The sequence below is a fragment of the Melampsora larici-populina genome (genome assembly GCF_000204055.1).
Source record: "Melampsora larici-populina 98AG31 unplaced genomic scaffold MELLAscaffold_4, whole genome shotgun sequence".
Classification (NCBI taxonomy): Eukaryota; Fungi; Basidiomycota; class Pucciniomycetes; order Pucciniales; family Melampsoraceae; genus Melampsora; species Melampsora laricis-populina.
The window spans coordinates 1248936-1262663 of NW_006768768.1; the positions used below are offsets into that span (position 1 = coordinate 1248936).

Here is a 13728-nt window from a genome sequence, read left to right on the forward strand (position 1 = left end):
GGCCTCACTTCCGATTTGACTCATCGCAAGAGATTACAGGCTTGGTCAAGGAGGTCCTTGGCGAGGACTGGAATGGAATGTTGCAAGTATGGAATGAATACGAAAATTCATGGGTAAGAACAACTGATGCGTTTTGTTTTGGTAATAACATCAAATGCTAACGTTACCTTTATTAACTTGGTATCTTCTCTTCGTCTGTGTTTCTGTGTTTGATCTTCTATCTTCCTCCAGGCTCTCCTCTCGATGTCTTATATTGAAAAGTATACAATCGACACACTTAAGTTACTGATAGTATTCCCTGGAATCGATCCTGACCAATGTCTCAACGTTGATTTCCACTTGGCTTCTCTTGTCAAACCAACGGTATCGAGTGTTATGGAGTCACGAGCTATTCTACCATGGCTCCAAAAGCCACAAATGTTTGATCAGGAAGTCGTGTCCGCCATGCAACTTGACAGATCCCTAATTACCCACAAACCCAAAGCCAACAAAGTCGATATATGTTCATCTGAAGAAGAACTCGACTCTTTGCCAACGTTCGCCCTACCACCCCATCCGGTTCAGCCACCTGTTGGCCCACCTCGAGGAGTCAAACGAGCCCGTGTTGATGCAGCAGATTCTGATACTGATGATGTTCAGGTGGTGTCATCTGCTACCAGCTGGCCAGAAGGCGTCACCATGGCCCAAATGAATCAATTTTGGGTAGAGTCCAACAAGCTTTCAATCACCGAGGCCTGGAGAAAGATATGGGGACAGTCGTCCTTCACATTCAACTATTCCACCGTCACTCATTATCGCCGTTGGCTAGAAAGAATAGTGCAAAAAGGCGCGCTTCGATTAGAAACTTATGTTGCTGAAAACGGAGATCACACTATCAAACAAGGTAAGAGGGTTTTCCAGGATGAATGGCGGAAAGGAGATAATCGTTCTTTGCAACGGGAAGCAAATAGCACTAAGAAGGTAGTGAAACTTAAGCACTGATAATTTCCTGAGAGTTAGATAGTCTAGTATCTCCATCTATTTCTTATCTTGTTCCTCTTGTTAGATTGTTCCGGGAATGATCATATACATACTGTATCTTTTTTTCTTGATATTATATGTGACTATAGTAAAACATTGTTTGTTCAACTATTAATATTTTTCACGGCTACTGTGTATCTCAATAGCACCCATTGTTGGTGTTAAGTTAATTTTGGATGTATACATTATTTTTCACTTTTCCAAGTTACCATTGTAAATAAAGTAAATAATGTTCATAATAATGTCAATGATGATAATGTCCAACCAATACAAAAATGGAATGTTATTACACGCGGAATTAGTTTATAACTAAACCAGCGCAAATGCTTTAATTAATATTAAGCACGCGGTTTTGCATACTCAACATACACAAAAGATTTTCTTATTGGAATATTTTACAAATTGTTATGTTATGATCAAGATATGAACTCGTGGAGCACATTCTTCTTCAAAATCTAACATCCGATCAACACCTGACATCGCCTCCCTCATATATTCAACCATTGACGACGGAATGTCCAGAGAACACGATCACATGTCCGATCAGTTCGTCGCCGATGACCCTAGTAGTCTCCCTCATGAAATTCGAACCCATGAGGATGATGTCGAGGGCCAAGTTGTTAATCGATCACCTGATCGGGCCCGCAAACCTTCACCTATTGCCGTCGATCAAGACAAAGCATATGGCGATGATGACAACATCATCGACACCAGCTTTCAACCTTTGGATGCATCAGATCAGGCTGATATATCTAGTATGTGACTTATGTGATCTAAGTACATCACTTTTGGGGTTTCTTACTTCCCTTTTTGAATAACAGTGTCGACATTATCCTCCAAAACTTTGGATGGTTCAGAGCTGGCTGATATATCTAGTATGTAACTTACGTTAAATTTGTGATCAAACTACATTGACTTACCAATCAGTGTCAACAGTATCTTCCACGGGACATATAAAAAGGGCCGCTGTAGTACCTTACTATGAGTATATTGAAGATCTAAGTTCCAAAGAAGAAGGATATATTTATCGATTGAAACCGAAGAAAATTAAAGACAATGCTAATCATTACGATCAATACGAGGATGTTAACCAAATAGAAGATCGAATTGGATTCAGAGGATATTCCTTAATCAAGGCTGCTGCATGCAAAGATGAGGATTGGGTTGTGCGATGGATATATATTTATCACCGAGAGATTTCAGGCTGGTATCATCTCAAGTTCCATAATTCTTGGGATCAGATGGCGTCACAAGGGCATGCCCATTGTTTTGAGCGTGCTCTAAACAATAGGTACGTTGAAATGGCCCTGAGAAGCTTCATACACGATCTCTTCAAGAAGATGGATGGAGGCGGGCATTTGGAGATAGACCCTGTTATTCAATTATGGCACCAAGGTGCATCAGCTATGAAGGTTAGTTTCTACGTTTTGGAGGTATTGTTTCATCTTATATGCTTTGATAATACCTGTGGTATTATACGGCTTTATATCTTAAAATTACATTATTATTTCCAGGTCAGCCGGATGTGCGTAATGCAATCATCAGGCTCCCCTTACGACGACGAGCCTAGGTGGAAAATAATCGAAGAGCAAACCGCTGTTAGCCACCGATACATATGCAAGGACAACTATTACAATCCACCAGCAAGACGTGGAGTGTGGAGTGATCTTATTTATGCCTTTCATCATTACACCTATGATTTCAGTGCGAGCCAGACTTTGATTGCAAACCTGGACTGTGACCGGCATGGACACATAAGCAACGTTGTATGTTTGGATAAAAAGTGAGTGGTTCATATTGAATATTACTGACATCATAACGTTTCAATCTGATTCGTCCGTCATATGTGGTTAGGAGTACACCTTACCACAGCTGCGAAAACCCAAGTATAGCAGATAATATCAAACGTGCATTCAGACAATTTGCTGAGCAACATGAGTGTAATGAGATATGCGAAGTTCTTGGAAATGTGGCGTTAGGCAAATTGGATGCGAGTGAGAATAAGAAGTGATATGGTTGTTTTTGCAACAATGTTTGTTTGGTCTGCACTTTATGTATTGTATCATTTTGATTAACCAACGTAAAACATTGTATGTTTGGCATTTGCTTTTATGTATTATATTATCATTCGAATATCGTGTACAAGTGTTTGTTCTTTGTTTGATTTGTCTTTGGTTTTATGTTATGTATCATCTTGGTGATTCATAACTCGTGAACAAAGTTAAAACAGAGATTGATTGATATTAGGTTTTTGCACGTGGTGACGTCAAATGATTGTTGTATCTTTTGTTGGTTCACTCGTGAACAATATAATATTTATTAGGCTTTATTAATTAGGCAATTACCAAATAAAATACATGATACAAAGGTGATGACAACGTGGAAATCAATGATATGACTACGTGAAAATAAACAATAAACAATTATATTAATTAGGGTTGTGGTGACTCTGTCTTGTACCGTATGTTTCCAATGAAATCTACATTAGAGCAAGAAGATAACTTTGCGCAAGTTCGAACATTGTGCAGCCTAATCATCTCGTCAAGAAAAAAATTATACTTAACTTGATGCATGTTGCGGCACATGGAATCAAATCGACAAAACCAAGCATTTACAATTTCAGCAGCGGATGAGTTAAAACGCCAACTTCCATCGGAACGCTTCAGTTGAGGGAACAGATTGGGGTGATTGTTCGCGCAACAACTGGTATGGGTATCTTTGTGAGACTTGATATGAAATGCATTGACCGGTAAGACGGTGTTTCGAAAAGCATAAGCGTCTTCTGTACTAGTTTGGATGTGCAAATGCAAGTTGCAAGCGTTATCATAAAAGATAACCTGTGGCATTTCGTCTGGGAAAACCTCGCGAATCCATTCCTGTTGTTAGAGGAGTAAACTTAGTCAGTCAAAAAATGTCAGTGCTCAAAGTGAAAAATGCTCACCTTTACTTTAGTTACAGATTCAGATTTGTAGAATGATTTGCGGGCAATGATAACACCGCACGGCGACACCATTAACTGCTCGTTGTGTGTTCTGCACCGCGAGAGCAAGACTTTTGGTTTTTTTTGGCTAGATTCTCCACCATCACGAGCACCCTCATGCTCCCGCTCCTCGACTTCGGAGTACATTAGATCCTCTTCAGTGACCTGGACCTCTCCAGTCTCCGCCAATAACATCACACTTGGGTCTAGGCCAACGCGAGTATTCGGTCGAGTGAACTTCCTCGGCAGACCAAAAAAAGATCCGTTACGTTCTTTGAAAGCAGTGTAAGCTTCCGCATGTTCAGGATTAGAACAAGTGGATTGGCCGGGTTCGATTGGCGACATGCAAGGCTGAGCTGGGCAGCGGTTGTGGAGTGAGATGGTGTGTTCCGGGCAGTATCGATCATTTACCTTGTTGAGGGGTTGATCACAGTAGTTCAGGTTGTTAGTTGGATTGAGACATTTCAGTTGCAGCTCGGAAGCGCTGCAACACCAATGGCCTACAGTTACGCCGTCGGTCACTACTGCGCGTATGACTGATAGAAAGAAGCCACATTAATAAACAATCAAAAATAAATAATTGTATTAATTCACATACCTTTCGCATCTGCTGAACCCGGAATTGGTTCATAGTCAGTGCAAAGTGAACAAACGTGGGCACGGTAAATTGTACCCTCCTCTGCCGTCCACTTCGAGTGCTGTTTCATTGCGCTATGGAATCGCCGGTCGTCGGTTCCTCCGGCAGTGCTCTTGAGTCGCACCCCGCGTTCATTCGTCATTCGCATGAGGCGGTGTAAGTCTAACCCTAAAGCACATACATTTTCACTGAGAGATCGCTTGAATCGACTTTTCTTAAAATCGTTGGCGTAGGTGGTATCTTGCCTGGCGTTTGCTTCATTGTACGTCAGTACAATATTATGTACGGACACCCTGAGGTCAATTAACAGCCATTAGTGTGACTGTGACTGTATCAGTGCAAGAAGTGTGAACTTGAAAATAAAACTCACACTGCCATAGCCTGAAGATGGTTGAAATAGTCACACAGCTTGTGACTCATGTAAAAGTATTTGGTCACTTGAAAGTAATCTTTTGGTTGACCTTCGAGTGGAGTATAGTACTCCCGATGGTCGCTGTGGCGAACATAACAAGGCATATAAGTCGAGCTACATTCTAAGGAACATAAGTGGATTGGTCAATTAACTGCATCATGATCATGAACATATAACCCGTGGTGACTTACTCTCACAGTATGCGGAGAAGGTCTGAACACTTTCAATACCCCCTATATCGAATAAGTAGCCGAAAAGCTGGGGCCGGATGGTTAGTCGTATAGGGTCGCCTTCTTCAGTTTTACACGATAGACAGTGGGACGTGGGTGGATGGAATGTTCGTTCGGGTATTGTTAGGGCTTTTTTACTGTTGAGACGACTTTCAGAGGGTATACCGTTTTTCGTGAATATCGAGGGATCGTAGACGCAGGACGGAAGGGTATCATGCATGAAATACCACAAGGAAGCCCATGCAGTGGCTGGCTGAGATGGGTCGAGGGAATGAGTAAGAAACTCTATGGGCAGTTGTGTTGGTCCAGTCGCATAGACACCGTCAGTCCTGGTTAAGAACTCAGCGGAAAGTGTCGTGAATGCGGTGAGTTGCTTTATCGTGAGGGTGTCGTACGTGCGGGGGTCTAAAATAGATAACTGGTCGACCAGTTGGCGTAGTAGCATGATGGATGATAAGATATGAAAGTTGGATTTTTCGCGAGGGTGTGTTGTAATAAATGAGGTGCCTTGGGGTGCATGCTTCAATGTGAGGCGAAGCTCAAATAGGCTAATGACACTCATGTTATTGCCTGGAATGGGTGTTGATGATAAAATATTGTAGTTGTTGAGAAATTATTGATCGAATAGGGGTAATGCAATATCTGAGGAATGATCGATAAGTCTCATATTTCGCATAATGGTCCGATGAATGGCGGAGCTATGGGCTTCTATGGTTTGTGATCATGGAGTTAGAGAGGGTGAAGGGTGAAGGCGGTCTCGTTGCGCAGTACATTTTCACACGGCAGTATGTGACTTGTCACACGTCGGGCTGAATTGGGACGTGTGAAAATGGGATGTGGGAAATTGGTGCTCGCGTTTGCTCCGCTCAGGACCGCTCGCCAGTTCCTCACGCCTTGGAATTATCTGTGTTTCTCATGTACTTCAGTAAAACTTGACTGGCAGCCTCTGGTGTGTACATTGGTGAGTCAGATCATGATTGACCATTGAAATCACTCATTCTTCATCAGTCTTCATCCACTTACTACTGAATTGCAACTTGTCAGCCCTGAGTATAAATACATGTTCCCATCAACTTAGACAATCCACAGCCATGTGGCGTAAACCGTGTTGTACAAAAGTTTAGGGCAAAATAATCCACAGCCAATGCCCTAAACTTTCACATAGCTAAGCTAAGGGAATTCCCTCCGTGTGGGCCAAAATAGAAGAAATTTGTTCTATTTTGGCTTGCTCCCTAAATTCAGCTGTACCTCATTTTTCCCATAACTCCCACTGCCTCATCCACACTCCCCGCAAATCATTTACCTTGATGATCAATAACCCATAACTCACCTTGCCAAATATGCTTCAAGCCGCACTGTACAGAATCACAGCTGTGCATTGGGTAAAATCAATGCCTCAAGCACTTCCCTGACCAATCTGTGCCACCCCCCATACTATACTGATTTACTGCACAGCTGTGGATGCTCTTAGAATGTTAGCCAGCTTTGATCTTAGTGTATATTGTTCAATGTACCAACAGAAAATCCCAGGATTATCAGATGTACACCTGTAACAGATGCTGAAATTTGGATCCTGAGGTTGAAGACATCAATTTGAATACTTCAAATGCCCACAGATTTTGCAATTGACAAGTAAAAAAATGGTTCATTGGACAGCTGAACTCTTTCCCAGAGCTTTCATTCAAGCAACAAGGTTATGTCTAGCTTTGCAAAGAATCTATGTTGCTTTATAGAACAAAATTCAAATCAAAAATGGCTGATTTGTGAGACAAGCTGAAGATTTGACTCATAATCCATGCCCTTCACCCTTCAAGCTAAGGGAAAAGGTGTGGAGTGTGTGGCGCAAGCCACTCCTTCACATGTCTTAGGTTTAGATTGTGGATGCTGTACTTGCTTGTGATAGATCACAAGTGGGGGCATCCCACTACAGGTGGAACCTAGCAATCTCCACAGGAGGGATTTCAAAATAGTGTTTTTGCAATCTATTCCCGGTGATGATTGCAAGCATTTGACTGGGGGGAAGAGTCCCTTCAAACCATAGGGTGGGTAGGGACACAAAGTCAAGAGGGTTCAAAAAGGTACTTTCTGCACAGAAATTGTCCTGAGAGGGAAGAAGGATCATGAAGAAGAGGCTGGCAAAGATTAGGGAAAGGAAACAAGTTCCTGAGGGCCTTTTTGGGAGAAAGGAACACACACTCAAGAGACAAGATCTCTTGAGTGCCTCATTTCTCATCATTCAGGGCATGGCAGACTCCGAGACCCTTGGGTGGTATCTGATGAATCCCTAAAGCCAGACCTTTCACAAAGAGTGGTTGCTGACATCCTCTGGTGACACATTCTGCAAAATTTAAAGTGTCTACTTGGTGGTGCATGTTTCATTTTTGCATTTAAAAATTCACAGAATGTGATTTCTGGTCAGACATTCCTCAAGTGAACACACCCTTAGAGAGCGGATCTGGTGTTCTAATGAGCCCAAAATCAAGTCCTTTGACTCAGAATTCCAAATGTTATGAGCATTTCTAGAATTTCAAGTTCTATCATGAAATTCAGAAGCCAAATTTCAACATTTGTTACAGGTGTACATATCATGAACATAGGGTTATTTGTTGGTACATTCAACAATATACACTCTAGAAATACCAACAAATACTCATCTTGAAGCTCTCAACACCAGGAACAAAGGATACTTTTTTTAGCCGGGAAACAAGCTGATATGTAGCCCTCACTTTGAGGTTCCTGTGCTTACAATTCTCATCGGTCATTGACTTCACATTAAAACCCCCTCTCATCTTCATATGCTTACCCTCAACTTGAAATGATAGCAACGGCTGCAGCAATCTATCCGCTTGGTTCTCTCCCTTAGTCATGCCTTCACAACATAAGATGCAATTTTAGTATAATAACCATGCAAAACTTACACCATCCTCAAATTCATCATCAGATACTGAAGATTCAACTATGCAACAGCTCATACTCCAATTTGTCCAAGATCACCTCAACCAAGTTGTACTCCAATCAGGAGTAGATCCAAATCTTTGGATAGATCATTTTAGGCTTAGATGGGACTGGTGGTTCTGAGGGTGATATCTTTTCAGGTTCAAGATGTCAAATATTTAATGATATCTGCTTTAGATTTTCAAATAGGTTCTTTTAGTGGTGTACCTCAGACATAATGGGTCAGAGTAGCTCAATTTATTTAGATACCTTTTGAGTTTGAAATACCACCTCAATGGTTTTTTTAATATCAGCCAGTCAAAAAGCAAAACCTATGCCTTTCATCTGATTTGATCAATTTAATTGATTCAAATCAATGGTTTCACTCACATTGATTTGAGACAATTGATTACATTCAATTGGTGAGCAATTAATCCGCCAATTCACTCACCGGTTGGTTACTTTTGATTGATCTGTGAGGTACTTGAAGTGTGTGTTGGCGCTGGGGAACCCAAATCTCACTTTTCCTGGTTGTTCCTAGTTTCTGTATCTAAGATTCCAAAAAAGGTAGAGTCTACCTTTCAGTCTCTCAAGGCAGCATCTAACTTCCAGTCTTGAGTACCACAAAGATTTATGTTTTCCGCTCAGTAAACATTATATTCTTTGTAGTGATGCAGTTGCCCTGAGGGATAAAATGGCTGAACGTACAGTGTCATTAGCCATGCGGTCTTGTCTCCAGGAGGTTGAGAAGTGGATCAAGTCTGGAATGAAGCAATTTTCAATACTGGTTCCCATGTATCCGTCCAAGAGCATCTTCTTCTTTTGTATCATATAGAAAAGTTTCAACTGATGATAATCTACAGAGTGATATTTCTGTAGCTCCCCCTGACAAAAGGGATGTGCTTCTTGAACACAAAAAAATCATCCAGAATGGAATTTTCAAAGCATTTCAATGTGGCAATCACTTATCAGAGCAGGGATTAGTTTTGATTCAGACTAAACCTAGAATCACTCCACAGAATCCCACAATGACTCAAGTACTCACCTTCACCTAAGAATTTATAAGTGAATCTTGGATGAATCAAGAAGCTTGGAAGTGCTCTAACAGTGGTACAAATATTAAACACAGACCAGTACATTGGTTTGAAAAAGGTTAATACAATTACATTATATAAATGATGAGAAACTCTAACATATGAATCAGTGAAATGTGAGAAGATAATTGAATGAATATTCAGTATGTGAAACATGTGTGATTATTACCATACCATCATCATGTGTAAATATCTAAACTCCATCAGAAATTTCAAAGAGTTCGATCACAACATCAAATTGTCTCATGTCAAAATGGATGATCTTGTTCAAAACTAGCAGAAGATCCCCGAGCATTTGAGTCAGTTTTGTCTTTGCATATCAAGCATCAGAGGTTCCTATTGACTATGATAGGGTTTGGGCAAATTGGAATTTGGTAAAATTGATTTTAGCCACAACTCCAACAAAGGGCCTGGCAGATCCACCACAAACCCAGATTGTATACATATGTATGTATCAACAGAGAAGGATTTTAAATGGAGTTGGCCCAACACCCTGGGGCAGCAAACTTATCTGGACCAATACCCAATACTACATGGAGACAAAAACATTCCGGCAGCTCATATTGCATGGCTCAAGCAATACAAGCCAATACAATATGTTAAAATTGATCTCAAGGTAAAGAAGGAAAATCAGGACTCAAAAAAAGTACATAGCACATTTACACAACCATTGCAACTATTATTTGTGATTGATAAAGAAGGTCACAATCTCATATTGGTTCAATCCTCTATTGTCACTGCAAAGATAATGTCTTTCTCCAAGGTGAAAAATGATTACATTTAATGTACAAAATGATTAAAAGTGCATTAATTCTGCATTAATTATGCATTATTAATCATTTTGTGCATTAAATGTAATCATTTTTTACCTCAGAGAAATACATCATCTTTGCAGTGTGTGTTGCCCATCTACCTAAATGTAATAAAGGAAGGTAATTTAAGAAAAAGAGTGTTCAGGTCTAGCCCCATTGAGATGCCCTGCCAACAATTTGAGTGTCCCTGTGGTATGCTATCACACCTCACACCAACACCCAACTCGCAGCCCAGACTGCGAGGCACAGCCTGCGCCTGCGCTGTGCCTCAGCGCAGGGGTTTTTGAAAATCTGGTGACTGCGCCTTTTTGCAGCGCAGTGGATGTGTCACTGCTGCATATGTTCACCAATGTAAAATTGAAAAAATGGGCTTTCCATCCGCCAAAAGAACAAACTTTTTACCCACTGCGCTGCGCTGGAGTGCACCACAGGGGCCTCGAAGATTTTGGGTCACTGCGCCCCAGCGCTGCGCAGTGGGTTTTGGAATTTTTGATTTTTTTGGCACAGCGCCGTTTCGTGCATTCTGTGCTGTAATGCACTGACAACAGGTGTTGATCACATGTCTCAAAAACTCTGTGCCATCTCACTGTTCCTCATCTCACATTTTTGGTCACACAATCAATCTGAATTTCCATCTCTCTCATCTATGGGCAAGTTGGGTTGTGTTTTCTTGGTGATTATAGCAATCATGTCACCAAGAGATAAATTCCGTCCCGGTCATGAAAGGAGATCAAAAACTACTTTACATAATTATAAAATCTTGAATAAAATCCTCTTTGTACTCAGCAACATCTCTCCAACACCCTCAGGGCTCCAACATCATCATCATCAGCCAACACCAGTGTGGCTCAGCTCTTTGATTGGACTAACCCTTCATCTCACACTCAGCTCATCAAGTGAAGCATGTAATCATGTCATAGTCCATCAAATTCAAGGCATCATCCAAATGGTCAAATTCATATGATTCAAATTCATGAAATCGTTTCAAGAAAATCATTTGAATTGTTTCAAGGACTTCAAATAAATCCACTTGCTTTGCTCAATCTGATAGATTTGATCAACAAATCAAGACCAAGTTCAAGTTCAATAGAAGCACAAAGTTTGAAAGATGCTTGCATGCAATTTGTGATTCTGACTATATTCACTAGGGCATGCTCTGCACAAAACAGAATCACAGGGACTGTGACCCTTACTCTCTTTGACTACAACCAAGATACGTACATGTGAGGAATTGGTATGCCTCAAGCCTGTGTGGCGGCTGGGTACCAATTGCCTAGTACCTGATATAAAAAAATGACTCCCCATATCAGGTTGGACAAACCAATATGGAGAAATCCAACTTTTGGTCTTGGATTGGCAATACAATAGTGATACAACACAGACTTTTGTGTTGGATTGGTTCAGGTGTTGGTTTCCCTGAACATATGTTAGGTTACAGAAGATCACACATCTTTAGGACAAGTTAGTGGAACCCACAACAACAATTTTTAGATCAAATTAAAAGCAAAAAAATGGTAGAGCTGCAGGTCATGTAAATGGTTATCTGTTTTGATTGAATTGAAAATCCTCCCTTTTGATTGATTAGGGAGTAGCTGTCCAGTGTCATTGAATTGAAAATACGTGAAAATAATTCAAACTACAATTTTACAAAGATCAACTTTACCCAATCCCCAATATATGGTCATTGCATTAATTTGTACTTTAAAAGTAGGTTTTTGGATAATGGAGCATGTCTTACCTCTATGTCATCCACTGTTGGTGGATGCACACATCCAAAGTTTCACCCCATAAGTAAAAATATCATGCTCCTGCATCTTGTAATGGAGGTCAAATTATGCCTACTTATGCACTTGTGTTTCATAAAAATCTCAGTTCTGGTTCTTGAATCTCTGATCATCCAGGAGCTGAAGCTAAAAAAATGGGTGCACAGTACATCACTTGTGTCAAAAATTTATGCGGAGGTACAAGTTAAGTATCCTAGGAACTAGGAGATGTGTGATTAAAATTCAGATGTGTACCTGGCATCTATTATCTTTGCTAGCTTTTTTCTTTGTCAACTTCACATTCACAATCAACTTTTACCAATCAAATGGATCAAACTGATGCTCTCACCCTTTGGTCTGACTTTCAGAACAGCCGGCCTGTTGAACTACTTTCACATTCATAAAAATTGCAATCTTGATTCAAATTTTTCTCTCACTCGTGCTCAGATATATAATAGCAACAGAAATTCAATATCTTTTCATTGTCTGTTTTTGCTTCTATCAAGCAGACCAGATGGATTGAGGGAGCTCTGGAGTCTCCCACATCAATATCATATGACTGATCAAAGCCTATATAGGTAGATAGATAACTCACAAGCACTTGTACACAGTTAGGGGATACAATCTAGAGACTGTTCATACTGGTAGTCCCAATCAAGGCATATATGTTCGGTTTGAATGATGGGCAAGGAGATTGATAGACCCCCTAGCTCAAGATATCCCGATGCAATGATGTATGTATCAGCTTTGAGTCCAAAGAGTGACCACCTGTTAGTTGGTCATTATCTCACATGTAATGTTATCAAATAGTTCTTGGTTATGTATGCTCATCCTGCGTGATGTTTTCTCTGTTGTCATGTTTCTCTTTCTTTTCTCATGTTACTGTCGTGTCTGACCATCCTGCGTGATGAGCCATCTCTACCTATTTGATATGTTTACATGCTTGATGTTTAACTCTTGTATCTCATCAGTGTTATTTCTCTACTACTTATAGTCTATGAGTCTACACTAAAGTTAGAACTTCATCTATTCAAAGTTCTTTCTTTCTGTGATCACAAACTAATCTGACGTTTGTAATCTGTGTATGACTCATAGGTACGTCTTTCACTTCTTCATTCTATTTTTTCTATATTTCTCTTGATTATACTTGTTAGTAAATATTGCGAAATATTAAATCATCTATTCGAAGTTCTTTCTTTCTGTGATCACAAACTAATCTGACGTTTGTAATCTGTGTATGACTCATAGGTTATGAGCCTTTTACCCGAGTAAACACACGAGTTTGCATATACGTCTTACCCCAAAATTTGGATTTCCTTCTTTTGTGTTACTGTTCACATTGAATCACATGGCTTCTTCGCCTATCACTTCAACTTTGCCCATTGGTTCTCCCTCCAACTCGACTTTTGTTGACTCGAACAACCAATCTACTTCGGATTCTCATTCAAGGTCCTCCTCATCTCACACCACTATCCCAGACTTTTCCTCCATCATGACTTCTCCGGTGGTCTCCTCAACGACAGATGACCGTATCAAGATTCCTGAGCTCCGTGATGGTATCTTCCCCTTTTGGAATAAAAGATTGCACTTTGCACTTCAAACTCGTGGTCTCCTGGGTTTCTTAACAAACGACACTCCGCCAACCGATCCAAATCAACTGGCCATCTATCGACGCAATCAAGGCCGTGTAATGGAGTTGATGGTTAATTCCTTGGACGCCACGAACAATGCTCTTATTCAAATCACGGACACTCCGAAGATGGCTTACGAAACTTTAGCCAAAGCTCATGGTAGCAGTGGTGGTGTCTTAGCGGCTGCTACTATATGCGAAATAGCAACTGCTCGC

General features: G+C 40.6%; 3 protein-coding genes across 3 annotated transcripts; 2 read left to right on the forward strand and 1 right to left on the reverse strand.

Moving 5' to 3' along the window:
• Positions 1-243: 243 nt before the first annotated feature.
• MELLADRAFT_102745 (uncharacterized protein) lies at positions 244-1190 on the forward strand (the record flags this gene model as incomplete). Its single annotated transcript, XM_007405482.1, has 2 exons — positions 244-702; positions 1167-1190. 2 exons carry the CDS (start codon positions 244-246, stop codon positions 1188-1190), a joined length of 483 nt encoding a protein of 160 aa, XP_007405544.1.
• Positions 1191-1534: 344 nt separating this feature from the next.
• On the forward strand, positions 1535-3031 carry MELLADRAFT_92336 (uncharacterized protein; the record flags this gene model as incomplete). The annotated part of the gene is made up of 5 exons (XM_007405483.1): positions 1535-1775; positions 1842-1895; positions 1957-2432; positions 2535-2803; positions 2875-3031. The coding sequence occupies 5 exons, from the start codon at positions 1535-1537 to the stop codon at positions 3029-3031; spliced, it is 1197 nt and encodes a 398-aa protein (XP_007405545.1).
• Positions 3032-3331: 300 nt separating this feature from the next.
• On the reverse strand, positions 3332-3878 carry MELLADRAFT_70900 (uncharacterized protein; the record flags this gene model as incomplete). Its single annotated transcript, XM_007405734.1, has 1 exon — positions 3332-3878. The coding sequence occupies one exon, from the start codon at positions 3864-3866 to the stop codon at positions 3453-3455; it is 414 nt and encodes a 137-aa protein (XP_007405796.1).
• Positions 3879-13728: the final 9850 nt, after the last annotated feature.